General features: G+C 36.1%; 2 protein-coding genes across 3 annotated transcripts; both read right to left on the bottom strand.

Annotated features, from left to right (window-relative positions):
• Positions 1-363: 363 nt before the first annotated feature.
• Positions 364-11,706, bottom strand: LOC129262590 (UDP-glucuronosyltransferase 2B33-like). 2 transcript variants are annotated; one of them, XM_054900728.2, is made up of 2 exons: positions 11,312-11,706; positions 364-3,655 (listed from the first exon to the last, which is right to left on the bottom strand). In XM_054900728.2, the coding sequence occupies exon 2, from the start codon at positions 3,522-3,524 to the stop codon at positions 1,926-1,928; it is 1,599 nt and encodes a 532-aa protein (XP_054756703.2). In that variant the 5' UTR covers positions 3,525-3,655; positions 11,312-11,706; the 3' UTR covers positions 364-1,925. The 2 variants fall into 2 exon arrangements, with proteins under 2 accessions (XP_054756703.2, XP_063955674.1); XM_064099604.1 differs by lacking the exon at positions 11,312-11,706 and adding an exon at positions 5,526-5,615.
• A 3,353-nt stretch (positions 11,707-15,059) lies between these two features.
• Positions 15,060-17,228, bottom strand: LOC129260624 (UDP-glucuronosyltransferase 2C1-like). Its single transcript, XM_054898583.2, has one exon. The coding sequence runs from the start codon at positions 17,106-17,108 to the stop codon at positions 15,495-15,497; it is 1,614 nt and encodes a 537-aa protein (XP_054754558.2). The 5' UTR covers positions 17,109-17,228; the 3' UTR covers positions 15,060-15,494.
• Between the last annotated feature and the right edge of the window lie 1,901 nt (positions 17,229-19,129).

Raw genomic sequence — 19,129 nt, 5'->3', positions numbered from 1 at the left:
ACCATCGTCATCACCTCCGCCACCACCATTCTATATTCACTACCACCACTACTACCACCACCATCACTACCACCATTAGCATCATCTTCTCTGTCATCATCATCATCGTGGTCACCACTACCACCATTACCATCATTATCACCACTATACTATACCATCCCTACCATCATCATCACCACCACCAGTATGACCTTCATTACCGTCACCATCATCATCCGAGGATTCAGTTCCTCTCCATTACAAATTGGTTTTCTTCATCATGCATTTAATGAAGCGCACTATTTTTACAGTAATTACAGTTGGAAATAAAACATGAGAACTATTGATAAAACAGTAATGGTCGGGACACTTGTAAAAAAAACAAAAAAAAAACAACGAGGTCTCTAAATAGTGGCGTACAGGGATAAGGCTAGCGTGCCCTGGGTGCCAAATTCAGGGGACGAAAATGTGACAAATTAAAAATGAAAAATAGGGGATGGAACCAGATTTTCTATTAAAAAACAACAACGAAGGGACAACCATTAGCTTCTGCTTTCATATTGTTGTACGGGGTTCACTTTAAGCGCTTGTTTTGCTTGTGCATCTCTAACGAGATGGATATGGCGCCTAATAAATTGCATTTATATTGTTATTACTATACCTCACTGCTATACCTGATTAAACCGAAACAACCAATGCTGCTCAAATCAAAATATTTACAAGCCAACCAATTAAAAGCTGAAGATATATTTTTTATTTAGGAGTAATGGATACAATATCCATATGTTTTTTATGATCTTACACTTTTATGAAAACAACTAATATTTCATTGACTACAAAAGTATCTTAAAGGACAAGTCCACTCCAACAAAAAGCTGATTTGAATAGATAACACTGAAAATTTCATCATAATCGGGTGTAAAATAAGAAAAAATATAACATTTTGAAGTTTCGCTTAATTTCTCAAAACAGTTATATGCATGTTCGGTATGCATATGAGGATACTGATGACATCACCCACTCACTATTTCTTTTGTATTTATTGTGAAATATTTTGATTTTCCTGTCATTGTCATGTGAAACAAAGTTTCATCCCTCCCTGAACACGTGGAATTCCGTTATTCTAACATTTTGTGGTTTAAGCAAGGGGGTCCTAATTGTCAAATTCGCAAAAATTTAAATACTGTATAATTCAAACAATAAAATACAAAATATTTAGTGAGTGACATCATCGACTCTGTCATTTGCATATCACTGAATTAAGCATAGAATTGTTTTGTGAAAAATAAGCGAAACTTTAAAATGTCATACCTTTCTTATTTTACATCCGATTTCGATGAAGTTTTCAGCGTTATTCATGTTTGATTTTTCTCTATTTATTTAAATCAACTTTTTTTTCTTGGGTGAACTTGACCTTAAAAAACCATTATGTCAAACATGTCAAATTGGTTAAAAGAGAGATTAGAAATTGAGCTGAAGTGATAAACGATCAATCTCACTTTTAGATGACAATTCTTATTTCAAGAACCCGATGTGAATCATGAGAAATGAAAATTACTAACTTCTAGAAATGCTGTTCCGGGGCCAATTCACTTGCTGCCATTTGTTAATTATGTGTGTTTTAATGACAGAATGAACAATTACAGACATGTACATGTACAATGTTAACTTTATTTATGTTAACTTCTTTCAATACCCCTCATGACACAAAAACAGAAAACGGATTCCAAAAAAAATGTAAGAATTTGTTGTCTTTTCACGACTTTTCTTCTTCTTGTATACAATATTTTGAAGTTTTATGAGCAGAGTTAACATTCTACTCATTAAAGTACGTGTAATTCGTTGTTCATAAAATATATGTTTGACGAATGAAGATAAATATGCATCTCATATTTAACACTTTCATTTGAATTCTATCAAAATGGCTTTATCGTCTCAGATCGTTATTAATCAGTTTTTCCTTTCGATTGATTTCCATTCCTATGGCCAACGCACTTTCTTAAAAGGATGAAGATACTATAGAGCAACATACATAATACAAGCAAGATAAATACCCCGACATCAATCAAATGATATTGAATAAATGACAGGTCATACACAGGTGATTGCATGTATTTACCGCCATGTTTAATGACATGTTCAATCCAGAATGCAGCTCGATCCGCTGGACCTAATGGGCGATCTCTAAAGATGGCGGAGAGCCGTTTCGCAGTGATGCTGTATGCAGGATTCGAAAGTACTTCTTGAAGCTGATGGTGTAGGTAATCGGTGCTTACATTCTCTTTGCTTATCATTAAACCGAGGCCACGTGATACAATTCTTACTGTGACGTCAATGTGGTCGCCAAAGATTGGAATAACTACCATTGGCACACCATGCCAGAGAGCCTCTAGGTATCCATTGTTACCAGCGTGAAACAGAAATACCTTAGTCTTAGGATGCCCTAAGAGATCGTTTTGAGGAATCCATGTCATCGCTTTAACATTTTCTGGAAGACTGTATAAGGATGGATCTTTGATCTGCATGACAACTTTCTGTGGCAATTTTGAAAGGACTTCGAGAATCATATTCATGATATCAGGTCTGTAGGTGGTGAATGACGCGAAGTAGGATCCCATGGAGAAAACGACGACGCCATGTTTACCAGAACTCTGCATGAAATCTTCAAGCTCTTGATCAAGAGGCATGGCTGGTCTCGCCGTCAGGCCACCTACAGCAATCACATTGGGCATCAGGGGGAATGGAAACTCAACAGCGAAATCGCAGTTGGTCAGGAACAGATCGATGTGCTTCTGCGAGGTGGATAAGGAGGCAAGATTTTCATGCAGATCGAATTTTTCAACCGTGTGTTTATAGGCATTGTTAAAGATAAATTCCATGATAGAATGGAGAACAAGTGAATACACACCATTTGTGATCCTCTGGAAGAAGTTCATAGATGAAGAGTAACTGGTGTAACTTGCCGGTTGATAAGAAGGATTGAATGGTGATCCAGCCATTAAGAACATGGCAGGAACAGGTGCCGTAGCCGAAGATAGAACCATACGAACATCCGTGGCATTCAGGTGTCTTTCGATGTATGATTTGATAAATATGCTGCATGGCCAAGGCAGTTCGAACACGATGGCATCCATGGATGCGAGTCTACTCATCATGTCACTGTCTTGCAGGACTGACTCGCAGATATCAACCTGAATTCTTCTCCCTATCTTGTACATCTGCAGCAACTGAAGAAAACCATTGCTTCCTTCAATTCCTATCTTCTCATATCCACGGAAAAATTCCCTCGCATTTAGTGTTTTATCATTGTAATGAAATATTTCAAATTCGAAGATCGTGGACAGCTCGGGATCCCTTGCTCGATATGAATATTCATCACTTATTAAAAACGTGACGTTGTGTCCCTTGTTTACTAAGCTTTTTCCGATGGGCACCAGTGCGGTAAAATGACTTCCCTCCCCCAAGACTCCTGACATCAGAATCTTAGCGGACTCCAAGGTTCTTACACAAAGCACCAATGGGAGGAAGAAAATCGAACCCCTCATGACTTAACCGTTTAAGTCAATTAGAACACGAGAAAATTAGGAAGTTCTGATGAGGTCTTGATCAGTCACATACATGTACATGTATACTTGGATTTGTAGTGAAGGGAGATCAAATTCCATTGACGCTACAGCTGTAAGAAAGAAAAATATCAGCGATTTAAATAATATGGTATCTGAGTTTTGGAAGCAATCATATTTATGTTAGGATTGTATCACGATAGACCAAGGATATGATCTTAAAACAGACATCCTCGTCCATCATGTCCATCAGTGCATCTATGAACGGATAAACGAAAAAAATATCATGAATATTCACTTGATTTATATCAACTCCCTCATTATATTCGTCGTGTAAAAAAAGGCCAAGTCCAGAGCAATAACTATTCGATTTAAACAAAAAGAGAAAAGTTAGACAAATATTGTACTGAAAATGTAGATCGGATGTAAAACAAGAAGGCTATCGCTTAGTTTGATAAAACATTATACACTGGCGGATCCAGGGGGCAAATTTGTTCGTTAACGAAATGTCCTTATTTTGGGTTGATTTTTTTTTTTTTTTTTTTGCTTGTCAATTTTTTTCGTGGACGAAATGTCCTTATTTTTGGTTGAAAACCCTTTTTTTTTGTTTGTCAATGTTTTCCTAGGGAAATTGTGCCCCCCCCCCTTGGTAAATCCTGGATCCGCCCCTGATATTATATATAGACCAATGCACATCCTGGGGGTGTTTCATGAAGTTGTTTGTAAGTTAAGAGCGACTATAAGAACGACTGGTGAAACCTTGTTACGCGCTAACCCGTGGTCATTTTGGTGTATACCTTTTCCAACAAAATTCTGCGTTGAGGAAAACAATATGTTTTCTTTACATTTTATGTAATAAAATCCAAGAGATATAGCGATTGTATGACATCATCGGCTGCATTATAATTGTATGTCACTGTTATGAACAAAAAATTAAATTGAAAACGTCATAAATGTCTTATTTTCTATCCGATGTAAACAGATTAATCAATCTAAGGCTTATAGTTTGACTTTGGTGTATTTTTTTTACCTTTATGCTGCATAATATAACTTATTGTCAGAAAAAAAATTGAAGTGAGAAAAGCAAATAAAAAATGGGATTCCATGTTTAATATTCAAAGGCTATCGGAGTAACATATAGGGTGCATGATCTGGAAAAAAAACTGTGTTACAGCCAGCCAGTGTACAGTGAAAATCAATCATTACCAATATGTTATTACTCTGTTTTCTCTCTTCATCAGTTCATTGACAATTTCCTTTATATTTAATACCCGTATTTGTGAGAAAAAAACATGAAAACTCGGTATCATGTCACAGATCGCCCACAATATTCAATTCATCTCTCCTTCCCCCTTTTTCACAGGTAAACGTAATTCTATACGGTAAGAATGTGTCAAGTATGGAAGCCAGTGTATAATTACTGTCAACAATTGGTTCTTGTCAATGTGTTTTTTCAAGGGGCCGCGGGAACGGAGGGGGAGTTGTGTGTGTGGGCTCCAGCCCCTCCCCCATTTTTTCCCCAAAACCTTGGACTGAAACGTAAAAATTACCATCTGATTGTGATTTTTTTTTCATGGTCAGCCCCCTCCCATTTTCAAAAGTGTTCCGCGTGGCTTCTGTTTTCCCCAAATCTCCTCACGTGAGATATAGTCGTCGTATAACTCACAAAGATGCAGCTTGAATATCAGTGAATATTTCTTGACATAATATCTATTTGCAACACACTATTATTATCATCATCTAAAATCATATTTTAAATACATAATATTGGTGTACATTTTCATTGTACATTTAAAACAATGTACATTTATAACTTAGTTCAAAAGGAAATGAAAATACACAAATTTGAGGTTAAAGTTTTAATAACAAAAAAAAACTATGGTCTCATTTTCAATTTATTCAAGATGTGACATACAAAATTATATAGCTTTTGATATTATTTAGTGTGAGCAAAACAAATAAGAACTTTATAGACCCACTTACCACTTTATGTCTCCTTGTTGTTGATGGTTGTGAAAATTAAGATGTGTATGTGACACCAGGAATTTGTAGATTTTGTGGAGTCAGTGTATCTTTTATTACGTTTCACTTGACTTCTACTTTGCCTGTCTATTCAGGCATTACGTTGAATAGAAAGGGGAATAGAATCCCTTTCAGTGTTCACACATCGTTACGTCAGATCCAAACAAGATTTTTTAGTACAATTTAGAACAGATAATGGAATGTCACTTCTCAATGCACGATGTAAGATCCGGGTGTAAGATCCAGTAAACAACGCGTGACGGTCATATTTAACTGGCGTCCTACCTAATATCCTATTTAAAATATAAAAGATCGTTTTATGGAGATGCTAGTCCAGATTAATCAGGGTACTAATGGATAATTCGTTTTTCCTTTCCAATCATCGCAGAGCAAAAACGGAAATTAGCCTCGTGGTTCGGTCTTTGAAAACACAAAAACGAAATCACAACGAGAAAAACGTGTTGTGATTCCGTTTTTGTAGATCAAAAACAGAATATTAAAATCAAACATACTTTTGGGCTCTTTCTGATTTCTCATTCTATACTTGTGTTTGTTATATATCAAAAACAAAATCAGAACACACTCTCCGCTCCGTGATTCTGTTTGGAAAAACGCAGACAGCGAAAACGAAATCGGAAACTTGCTGATCCACTTCCTGCTCTGTGATTTTGTTTTTCGCACAGCCAACAGCCATATACGAAATACGGTTTCCGCTCCCTCTACCTTTTCGATCGTTATACACGTGCATGCGTGAATATAAAATCTACTCCTATTAAATCTTCTCTCACGTGAATATTAAATGTTTGATTTTAGGTTGTACCGTTTTGGACTGTTTTTCAATAAGACATATATATTATGTATGTACATAAATGTAAGAAAAAGGAATAGATATTCCTTATAATAATTATGGAATCAATCTTGTTAGAAAAAAAATGTATATCAGATATTTTGAGAACATATTGAATTGATTTAGAATTTATTCATGACATTGTTTTACTTAATTTTCGTTGAGAATTGTCAAATGTATGGATGCATGGGTGTCGATCACGGGGGGGATAGGGGGGGATATATCCCCCCCCCCCCCCCAATATTTCAAGTGGGGGGATGGCCTGTGTTATCATCCCCCCAATAATTTAGGGTAGAAAAATTATAATGATGATGAAAAAATGAAAAGTTTGATAATGATGATTATAGTATGCCATCAATCAGTTTGTTTCCCTCGCAATTTGTGTATATTGTTATTACATAAAAACATTCTTTTCCAGGGCTTTTAAACAGATGGGTGGAGGTTCAAGATGAAAAAAGAATGAAATGTTTATGCACCGGTATATGATAGTTTTTTAACACATGACATAAAAGGACCCCGACGAAAAAAAAACTTTTGTTGATAGGGTGTTCCATCCCACCAGTGGTGAATGAATTAATTTTAAGAAATCAATTAATTCAAAAGGGTGGAAAATAAACGGGTGGAAAAGGGTAGCAAGATAAACAGGGAAACCTCCATGGACGTAAATCCTATAGGGGTAGATCTTGAAAAAGTACAAATACTTTTTCTCAGATTTACCCCTCCCCACATCCAAGTGCATGGTGTTTGTCCCATTTAATCTACAACCCTTTTGAATATTAAACATTTTATCATTTGACCCCATCAGATACCTCTCATGAAAATATTGAGGTTCAGTGAGCTCAATATAATATGATAATATTTTTACAATTTTTTAATAAGTGAAATCAATTAATGGTTTCAGAAAGAATAATCATTCATTTCTCTCTAAAGCGTATCTTCGGATATGAACATCGGAGGTTTTTTTCCATGTTATTCTTGTTATTGTTATGGACTTGAATAACTAAACTTGGTTGATTTTTTCTTATTTTGGCAAAAAGAAATCTTTTTTTAGTTTGGAAAGGGATGACAGTTTTGCATTCTATATGAGCACACTCATGCGGTATGTTAATTTCATTTTAGCTGATATTACACACTGATGGTTCAAGAAAATGTTGGAGAAATATCATAACATGACAGTTGAGTTTTGATTGTTTTTATATGTTTGTTTTTGTTTCATGCACTTACATGTATAAAGCATTTAAAACATGTTAAAATCCAGGGTTAAAATCGTCTAAGGAATGACGGTAAGCCCGATGGCGCACGAGAAGCCACACAGTTTGTCATTTGTGCTAGTCTTAATTTGTCAGAATCTGCATTTTATCATCATGCATTAAGAAGAAACAAGATATTACCAGTCGGGTTAGATTTAAGAGAGAAGTTGTATACATCATGCTCAATAAACAGATCACTTTGTACATGGTCCAGACAATTTTTGTCACTTTTTCTTTCGTATGAGTTTAGAATAGGCTCACTCAGTGGGGTAACTACGGGGGGCATGGGGGGCACATCCCCCCCCCCCCAATCGGCTGACAAAAAAAACGAGGAAAAGGAGAAAAAGAGGGAGAGAGGAAGGGAAATGTAATGGGAAAGAATAAATTATTGTTCATTATGATGTTACATTATACTATAATTATGTTATATTACATAAGACGCATTTTTTCATAACTTTATGAAAAATAATTTGATTAGGGCCCATGTCTTCATTGTTCCTGGTGCTCACATTGTCTGTTTAACTTTAACGAGATATATAATCCTGTGGTACTAAAACATCCTGTTTTCAATATACTTCCTCGCACTTCGAATTATTGTTTTATGTGCAATAGTATGCTTCTTTTCATGACTACTTAAAGTGATTGCCACATTTTAAGGTCTTAATATAAAACATTTCCTGTCCGTGCTTATGTTCGCATTAGTGGATTGGTGAGATATGTCTGCTCTCCATGAATTCCTAGAATCAGTCCTTAAAATGTCCCTTTTTCTGATCTCAATATAAAAAATTTTCAGGTCGCGCTTCGCGCTCGCATCATTTGGTTAATGAAATACGTATGGTCTTAGTGAATTCCTACAAACAAGCTTTAGAATGCCCCTTTTCAGGTCTGAATTTCCTAAATTTTCAACTCGCGCTTCGCGCTTGCAATATTTGATTATTGAGATGCGTATGTTAATAATCATGATTACAATGACTTCAAATGCTTCATGTGTAATTCTAACAAAATCAGCAAGCGCTTAGCACTCGCATTAGATGACTGTGGTGAGATATGTAGTGGATTCCTTAAATATAGTCCTTAAAATCTTCCTGTTCGCGCGCTCACTAAGTGACTCAAAATTTTTGCTGGTGCCCCCCAATGCCATGACCCACGGTACGCCGCTTGGTTTACTTGTAACATAAATTGAATTTAAAACAAGATTATATAAATACAGTGCACTGCAACAATGAAGGAATTTCCTAGAACACCATGCATATCAACCACTCTCAAATGTCCTAACTTGTGATTTTAGTGGGGGTAATATTGAAAGATCCCCATCCACAAGAATATTTGTGTCAATCATCCCCCCCCCCAACCAAGAATACCAATCGACACCCATGTATGGATGTGTTGATCACAATATGTGTACATTCTTAACCAAACTTTGTAATTATGATGTGATTTGATTTAATATCACTTTTTAATTTATGATCATAATGTAATATTCTATTATGTTCAATTTTGTGTGATGAGAGAAGAGAATAAAAGATTATTTTAAAAATGCAGCTCAGTGCATGCATGTTGACCGGCAGAAAGTTGGTTGGATATTCAAAATTCAAACTGTAAAGATGGACAGTTTGATATTCAGGTTCGATATTAAAATGAGTGTGAAGTTGGACCAATATTCGATATTCGATTTAAAGGTTTTGAAGACTAACTAGGGGATTAACAGGTGAAGCGCGTCTCGGGCAACCATAAAAAAACTGGCATGCACAAGTGCAAGAACATTTAGGGGACCAACTTGAGTGAATAAAAGGGCATACAATTTTAAATTTTTGATTTTTTTTTCAAGGGGCCCCAAGGGATATCCCAACGGCCTAGCCGGGCTTACCAGGTATCCTAACTTGTAAAACTCAACTCGGGCAATCAGATACACATTAACCCTAACCCTAACCCTAACCAATTTCGTCGTGAATTTCGTCGCCAATTTCGTCGCGAATTTGTTTTGCTTGCCTGGGCGGTATGCGGGTTGGTATGGTGGCCCTGAAGGGACATCGCAAATAGACCAAATCGCGAATATTCACGACGAAATTGGCGACGAAATTCACGACGTCGCCAATTTCGTCGTGAATATTCAAATTGACGACGAAATTCACGACGAAATTGGCGACGTCGTGAATTTCGTAGCCAATTTCGTCGTGAATATTCGCGATTTGGTCTATTTGCGATGTCCCTTCAGGGCCACCATAGGAGTTAACTTGTTTCAACTGTATAGGATGAGTTTGTTACTCCATAATTGGGTACTGAGTTCCTATATGGGTTATTTCCAATTCGTCTAATGCCAATTCGTCCATTTGCCAACTGTCTAGTTGATCTACCATCAGTTCGTCCTCTCACCACATGGTCTACTTTAATTTAGTTTAATGTCATTCCGTCTAATAACCAGTACTAGTTGGCCAATAGCCAATTAGTCCATGTACCATTTGGTCTAATATTATACTAAGTGTTGTGCAAAATGAATGAAAATAAAAGGGAAATTAAGCAATATGATGCAATGATTATGAGACCGATATGAGACAAAATGGTCATAGACGGCTGCATTATAATTGTATGTCACTGTTATGAACAAAAAATTAAATTGAAAACGTCATAAATTTCTTATTTTCTATCCGATGTAAACAGCTTAATCAATCTAAGGCTTATAGTTTGACTTTGGTGTATTTTTTTATCTTTATGCTGCATGATACAACTTATTGTCAGAAAAAAAATTGAAGTGAGAAAAGCAAATAAAAAATGGGATTCCATGTTTAATATTCACAGGCTATCGGAGTAACATAGGGTGCACGATCTGAAAAAAAACTGTGTTACAGCCAGCCAGTGTACAGTGAAAATCAATCATTACCAATATGTTATTACTCTGTTTTCTCTCTTCATCAGTTCATTGACAATTTCCTTTATATACCCGTATTTGTGAGAAAAAAACATGAAAACTCGGTATCATGTCACAGATCGCCCACAATATTCAATTCATCTCTCCTTCCCCCCTTTTCACAGGTAAACGTAATTCTATACTGTAAGAATGTGTCAAGTATGGAAGCCAGTGTATAATTACTGTCAACAATTGGTTCTTGTCAATGTGTTTTTTAAAGGGGCCGCGGAAACGGAGGGGGAGTTGTGTGTGTGGGCTTCAGCCCCTCCCCCATTTTTCCCCCAAGACCTTGGACTAAAACGTAAAAATGACCATCTGATTGTGATTTTTTTTTCATGGTCAGCCCCCTCCCATTTTCAAAAGTGTTCCGCGTGGCTTCTGTTTTCCCCAAATCTCCTCACGTGAGATATAGTCGTCGTATAACTCACAAAGATGCAGCTTGAATATCAGTGAATATTTCTTGACATAATATCTATTTGCAACACACTATTATTATTATCATCTAAAATCATATTAGAAATACATAATATTGGTGTACATTTTCACTGTACATTTAAAACAATGTACATTTATAACTTAGTTCAAAAGGAAATGAAACTTAAACAAAATTTGAGGTTAAAGTTTTAATTAAAAAAAAACTATGGTCTCATTTTTTATTTATTCAAGATGTGACATACAAAATTATATAGCTTATGATATTATTTAGCGTGAGCAAAACAAATAAGAACTTTATAGACCCACTTACCATTTTATGTCTCCTTGTTGTTGATGGTTGTGAAAGTTAAGATTTGTATGTGACACCAGGAATTTGTAGATTTTGTGGAGTCAGTGTATCTTTTATTACGTTTCACTCGACTTCTACTTTGCCTGTCTATTCAGGCATTACGTTGAATAGAAAGGGGAATAGAATCCCTTTCACACATCGTTACTTCAGATCCAAACAAGATTTTTTAGTACAATTTAACACAGATAATGGAATGTCACTTCTCAATGCACGATGTAAGATCCAGTAAACAAAGCGTGACGGTCATATTTAACTGGCGTCCGACCTAATATCCTATTTAAAATATAAAAGATCGTTTTATGGAGATACTAGTCCAGATTGGACCTTGTTGCTTGGAAGTGCCCTTTCCCAAAGCTAACATAGAGGGCACATGTCTCCCAATCTCTAATCAGCGCCAATCCACTCATCTTCCCTCCCCTGTTACTTACATAGGATGTTCAACAATACTTGATTACCCTTATGTCCAACCCAGAAGGAAAAACCAGTTCCACTGGACCAGTTAGACCAGTATAATTTTAACTGGTAACTCTGGAAATTGGAACATCGGTTTACTGGTCTAACTGGTCATACTGGTCCAGTTAAAATTTTACTGGTCCAGTTAAAAATTAAACTGGTCTTGAATTACTGGAATTTTATACTGGTCTTTTTTCTGGTGGTTGTTACTGGTCTCACTGGTCTTCATCCAATTCAAGCTGGTCTTTACTGGTATTTTCTACTGGTCTGACTGGTCCTCGAACTTTTCGAACTGGTCCTTGTACTGGTCTTACTGGATCAATTTATTACATGCATTTGGTTTGTTATATACCATGGTCAGTGAAATGTGATGGAAAAGATGGTTAGTAAATTAATGTTTCTGCTGTTATTTTAAATGTGATATATGAAAGTACACGTTTTCATTGTGAATTAGTTCACACACTTATTTGGAAAGTTTTTCAACAACAATGAGTGCCATTGCAAGGATATTCCATTCTAAATCCTGATTTTTCTTTTTAAAATAGGAAATATGCAAATGAGGTAAACCACGTGATCAGCATCATCAGAATTACTGGTATTACTGGTCTTGGCCAGTTCAATTTCAAACAATGAATTACTTTAGACCAGTTGACTATATCAGAGGAATATATCTTGCTTTGATCTTAATCATAATTAAAGGAAATAATTATTTTAATGATAATGTTAATACTTGATAATTATGATAATATTAATAATAATAATTACAATATCAATAACAACGATAACAGTAATAAGAATGATAACAATGATCATAATAATCATAATGATAATAATTATGATAATTATAAGAAGAATGATGATAACAATAATAACGATAATAACTTTCTCTGAATTGCAAGATTCATATTCCATAATTCGTCAAATGATCTGACTTGAAATAAAGTCATTTATTGGACCAGTAACACCAGTTTGATGAAACACAATTTAACTGGTATTACTACTTTGCTTCAACTGGAATGCAATTGTTTGAACTGGTCTCCAGTTGATTTTTACTGGTCCAGTTAAAAATCAACTGGTCCAGTAAACATATACTGGAAACCAGTAAAAATCTACTGGAAACCATTTATTGGACCAGAAACGCCAGTTTGATGAAAAACAATTTAACTGGTATTACTAATTGCTTCAACTGGAATGCAATTGTTGGAACTGGTCTCCAGTTGATTTTTACTGGTCCAGTTAAAAATCAACTGGCCCAGTAAAAATATACTGGAAACCAGTAAAATTCTACTGGAAACCAGTAAAAATTCTTACTGGTCTTACTGGTTTTTCCTTCTGGGAAGTTTCATGAACTAGGACAAATATGATGTCAAAAACTGAACCTTAGGTTAACATTATTTTGATGTTGACGCAGCCGCCGCCGTCGGAAAAACGGCACCTACATGCGTATCAAAAAAAAGTTTACACTTTGAAAAAGCCCTGGGAATTAAAAAATATACAACATGTGGGCATTTTTTTCACATATAATCTTGGTTTGGGTCTCATCTATCCAATGAACGTAAAAGTTTTGACAAAATGTTACACTTGAGTGAGGACTGTCCATTTTTGTAAAGCTCGCAGAAATCTGTTTGCGCAGAAATGCTCGTTTTCACGCTGTGTCAAGGGGGAAGGGCGAAATCAAACTTACCCTGCGAAACATTTCTCATACATTTCCCTTGCACTTTTAGTCAATTGAAATAAAACGGATACATTCAAGCATTTTGTAACACTTTTGCCACCCAAATTGAAATTTCAACACTTAGTAAGCACAACCTTTACCCTTTTTGTGCTAGCTGGATCTGAGGACATAACTTAATCTGAACCAAAGTTTATATCAGACATCTCCAGCATTTTTTCACTAAGTTTTTATCATTAAATGTGGGTTTACATTTCATTTTTCATGTAATACTTGTTTCTCCACACTTTTTCCAAGCTTGACAATGATTAACAAAATGAAAATCAAGCCTAAGCCGTTTCATGTAAATCACAGCTCAGTGTAAAGCAAATATTGTCACGATGGCCTTGGTATGTGTGGGGGAGTGGTTGTGGTGCGCAATGCACTCTTTGAAGTGTTTTGGGCAAGGAAACAAATTAAAAAAGGGTAAAAGATATCTTCAAATCAATTTTACTTGCTAAATTCCACGTGTTCTTCATGATTAAGGTCTACTTTTATTCGCATAACTATACTTCTAAGTTCTGCGCAAATCATTTTTCACTCACTTTTCAAAAGTAAGTGGTGCTCACTCAAGCGGAAATATTTTTTGACAGTTATATCGTCATTTGCTTAAATGGATCTGTACCAATGTTTAAAATGTGGAAAAATCTTCAGAATATTACAAATGTATAATTTTACAGGATTTTTTCAAAGTGTAAACTTTTTTTGATACGCACTGTATAATTATAGTCTCGCTCTGCTATGCAGACGAGACAAAAACTTGACTACACATCGAATGTGTATGATCATTATTTTTTCTATTTCGAAACAAGGGACTTTTCTATGACATTTGTTTGGCATGTTTGAGAAAACGAGATAGTATAGATTCCATATAATGAAAAAAAAATAATAGGCGTCATGACATCATCCGTTCATTCATTGCATAGTCGTGATGACATCATCCGTTCATTCATTGCATATTCGTGATGACATCATCCGTTCATTCATTGCATATTCGTCATGACATCATCCGTTCATTCATTGCATATTCGTGATGACATCATCCGTTCATTCATTGCATATTCGTCATGACATCATCCGTTCATTCATTGCATATTCGTGATGACATCATCCGTTCAATCATTGCATATTCGTGATGACATCATCCGTTCATTCATTGCATATTCGTGATGACATCATCCGTTCATTCATTGCATATTCGTGATGACATCATCCGTTCATTCATTGCATATTCGTGATGACATCATCCGTTCATTCATTGCATATTCGTCATGACATCATCCGTTCATTCATTGCATATTCGTGATGACATCATCCGTTCATTCATTGCATATTCGTCATGACATCATCCGTTCATTCATTGCATATTCGTGATGACATCATCCGTTCATTCATTGCATATTCGTGATGACATCATCCGTTCATTCATTGCATATTCGTGATGACATCATCCGTTCATTCATTGCATATTCGTGATGACATCATCCGTTCATTCATTGCATATTCGTGATGACATGTATACAAAAGGGTACAAAACTTTATAGATTCATTATCTGAGTTTTTTATCATCCAATTTTCATGATGTCATATAAATTTAATTAATCAATTTCAGCGAAATACAGACAAACTTGAAATTGAAGATATCATAATTTATTCTCAAATTGTGTCTGCTATCATTCTAAAGTTGTTCTTCCGGGATAATCAGATTAATCCTGTTTAGACGGAAAATAACAATATCGCTTAGAAATGTTATTCTAAACAATAAAAGCCACAATGCATTACATATCATTCCGATTCCGTCAATAAGAATGAGCTTATCAAATATTAATGTTGTGCACGAATACATTAAATTATAGTGACTGCATATAACCCTCCGCCCCACCCCCCAAAAAAAAATTGACGATGAGAGATCAGTTTTAGAAAGTTATCAATATCAGTAGTTTATTACAGTCAATTTAAAACAAAGAATGTCATTATTATTCAATCTGTCTTGCTTTTGACAGGTTTGGATCGACTGCAACATCTCTTGCAAAGTTTGCATGTCCTATAGATTAAATAAAGTATGACCAAAATTATTCCAGTAACGAAAAGTGCAACATCTATAAGGTAAAATTGAATGAAGGAGAGTTCAAGAGAAGGTGATTGCATGTATTTTCCGCCGTGTTTGAGGACATGTTCAATCCAGAACGCGGCTCGATCTGCTGGTCTCAACGGTCGATCCCTAAAAATGGCAGATAGGCGTTTGGCGGTGATGCTGTAAGATGAATTATTGATAACTTCGGAAAGTTTTTGCTGAATGAGATCAGTACTGAGGAGCTTTTTGTCGAGTTTTACCCCAAGTCCTCGCGATACAATCCTTGCAGCTACATCAGGTTGATCAGTTTGAAAAGGTATTACAACTAAAGGGACGCCGTGATACAGTGCTTCCTGGAAACCATTATTACCACCTTGAAACATGAAGACCCTGGTCTTAGAATGACCCAAGAGATCGTTCTGTGGTATCCATGGTAACGCTTTAACATTGGAGGGAATTTTAAATCGTTGGGAGTCTTTCAATTGCATAATGACCTTCTGGGGGAGTCGACTGAATGCGTCAAAAAACATTTCCATCAAGTCAGATCGTAATGAAGCAAAAGTAGACACAGAAGTTCCGAGGGAGAAAATGATGACGCCATCCTCTCCAGAACTGTTCATGAAGTCTTCTAGATCTTCACTTAAATGGTTCGCTGGTCCCGACGTAAGCCCGCCAACGGCAATTACATTCGGCATCAGCGGGAAAGGAAACTCCACCGCAAAGTCTATGTTCATGAGGTAAAGATCGATTTTCTGGTAGTAAAAAGAACTTGACATTCCTAAATCAGAATCCAAATCGAATTCCTTTTGCAAGTCGCTAAAACAATCAAAGACGCGATTCTTCCCCAAATGGTGAATAATTGCCCAGTTGATGACGTTTCCTAATCTTTGGGTAAACGACATTGATGACGAATACCCTGTTGCGAATGTGGGTTGATATGAAGGGTTGAACGGGGAACCAGCTATCTCATGCAGATATTGAAGTGGTGACATAGGTGACGTCACCGCCACTCGAATACTTGATGCGTTCATATGCCGCAGTAAATACGATTTCATATAGATTCCACACGGCCATGTTAAATCAAACACAATCATATCGATATCTTTCAATCGATCCATCAATGGAGTATCGGAAAGGACCGCTCGGCATGCTTCTTTAGTCATAAACAAACTAGCTGGTAGCAGTTCCATATTTTGGATCACGCTTGTAGTTTTACCGAACGCAACTCGCGCAGAATTTTCAGTAGTTCTCCGGATCAAACCCGGATGATCAGATATAATAAATGTCTCAAAATTGAAGCCTGAATACGCTGGGTTTTTCGCCCTGTGAGAGAACTCTTCACTGATAAGCAGTGTGATATTATGACCTTTTTGCGTTAAACTCTTGGCAATAGGAATCTGAGATAGGAAATGGCTCCCTTCACCGAACAGTCCTGAAAATAGAATATTCGCACAGTTAACTTCCATGGCGGCTATGAGAAGGTATATCAACCCGACACCGAGTATTGCACTTCCCGCCATGATGGGATTATAATATTCACACACAGCTAGGGCACACAGAACGTCACGCTATTCTTATGGAGGAATGACAACAGTAGATCGTGAGCAGAACACGCACACAGTCAGCAGGAACTATACAATGTCATTGTTAAAAATATTGGTTAGAAACTGGGCCGCTTACGACAAAGAGTTGAGATTGATCCAATCAACCACAACTATGGAAAGCCAGACATGTCAACATCTATTATGCACTTATTGTTCAAAATATATTCTAGCTGTGATGTATATATAATTCATACATTCATGAGTGTGCTTCTCCGGGTGCTTCTCTTAATTTGATTATAATTAAAGGACATTGCTCACATTTCTTGTAGAAAACATGACATTAATTGATTTCTATAGAATTGAGATTGATCGGATCATTGTAACTCTTTGTAAGACGGGGCCCAGGTTGAATGAATACACACACAGTGACTGATCTCTAGACTTTGACCCGCTTTTTCAGTCTGCCTGTATTATTCTCACTCATCAGACGCGCCGAAATATTCGTGTCTGTATAGGACCTAACGCTGTATTACAATCATACCCTCATTCAACTAAAAGGCCCCCATATCGCCATGGCGACATGTAAAAATCCAAAGAGGATAATAATCAAGATAATAGGGATAATATCAGCAATGATTATAATAAAAAATATATAATAAATACATGCACGGACTCGATCGTGCTCGGCGGGAATGTAGTACTACTATGACGATTAATATGGTACAGAATAAATCCATAATGTAATTATATTGATAATAAAAATAAAAGAAGACGACAGAGCAGAAATTATTTTTAAAATGTGATGATGTTATGACGATGATGGTGGTGGTGGTCATGATGATCATCACGATTCCCGCGGTCATGACTGTGGTGGTGGTCACGCGGTGGTAAAGGTGGTGATAAAAATTATTTGGAATTAAAATGAATAGCTTAATTCTCGTTGTCAAATGAGGAAGAAAATTTCTTGTCATTTTCTATATCAACATTTCACTCTGAAAAAGTAGCTCTTTAAATTGAGTATATTGTAGATACGTCAATTACCATTTCGAGTGCTAAATAATGCCCTTTTTGACATAGAAAAGAAAATAATTAAGAAATGATGAACCATGTTTATAAATACATATACACATCAGTGAGTAATCATATATGTCAGGTGAATAATCCCCCCACCCCTCGTACACAACTCTCCATTATATACTTTTCATTTAATTTACCATTTTCTCCCTCTCTTTTTACCCACTTTTCACTTCTTAAAGGGGAATCCAACCCAAATAAAAACTTGTTTTTATACGAAAAAGACAAATCAGACAAGTTGATATGTGAAAGTTTGAACAATATTGAACAAACAACAAGAAAGTTATGAATTTTGACAAGTTGTAAATATTGGTAATCACTATACTCATGGAGACTTCAAATTGGCCGCATATGGGATGTCATAGTGATGTAAGGCAATGACTACTCTTCCATGTACTCCACTACATATTATGGCTAAAATGTCATTTTTCCGAAAAGTTTTATTTCAAATTACATTTTTCTTTCATGAGGACATTAAACAATATACTACCTGGGTTATGTTTAGATTACTGCCCCAGGGGAATGGGTACTTAGGAGGAAACCACAAAACCCTGATAATAAAGTACATGGCCTATGGGAAAGTTGTCCTTGCCCCTTGTCATAATTTACTTACCCAGTTGCCAATTTGAAATCTACATACTATTAGTGATCCCAATTTTAAAGCAGCTATAACTTTATTATTGCTTGTCCGATTTCTTTCAAATTTTCACCATTCTGTTTAATTTATTTTTCTCCTTCCCAACACAACATTTTATGGCCAAGGCTTGATTCCCCTTTAAATAAATGATATGGTGGTCACCCCTTGTCCCTACCCAACCCCATCCTCTGTGACGTCGCCCCCTGCTTGTATGTTCCTTGTATTGTATCTATTGATATATTGTAGGTGTGACAAATTTTATCCTACAATTTCTATGTGTACACCT

The sequence above is a fragment of the Lytechinus pictus genome, chromosome 5, assembly GCF_037042905.1.
Source record: "Lytechinus pictus isolate F3 Inbred chromosome 5, Lp3.0, whole genome shotgun sequence".
Classification (NCBI taxonomy): Eukaryota; Metazoa; Echinodermata; class Echinoidea; order Temnopleuroida; family Toxopneustidae; genus Lytechinus; species Lytechinus pictus.
This window is presented reverse-complemented; position numbering and strand designations above follow the sequence as displayed.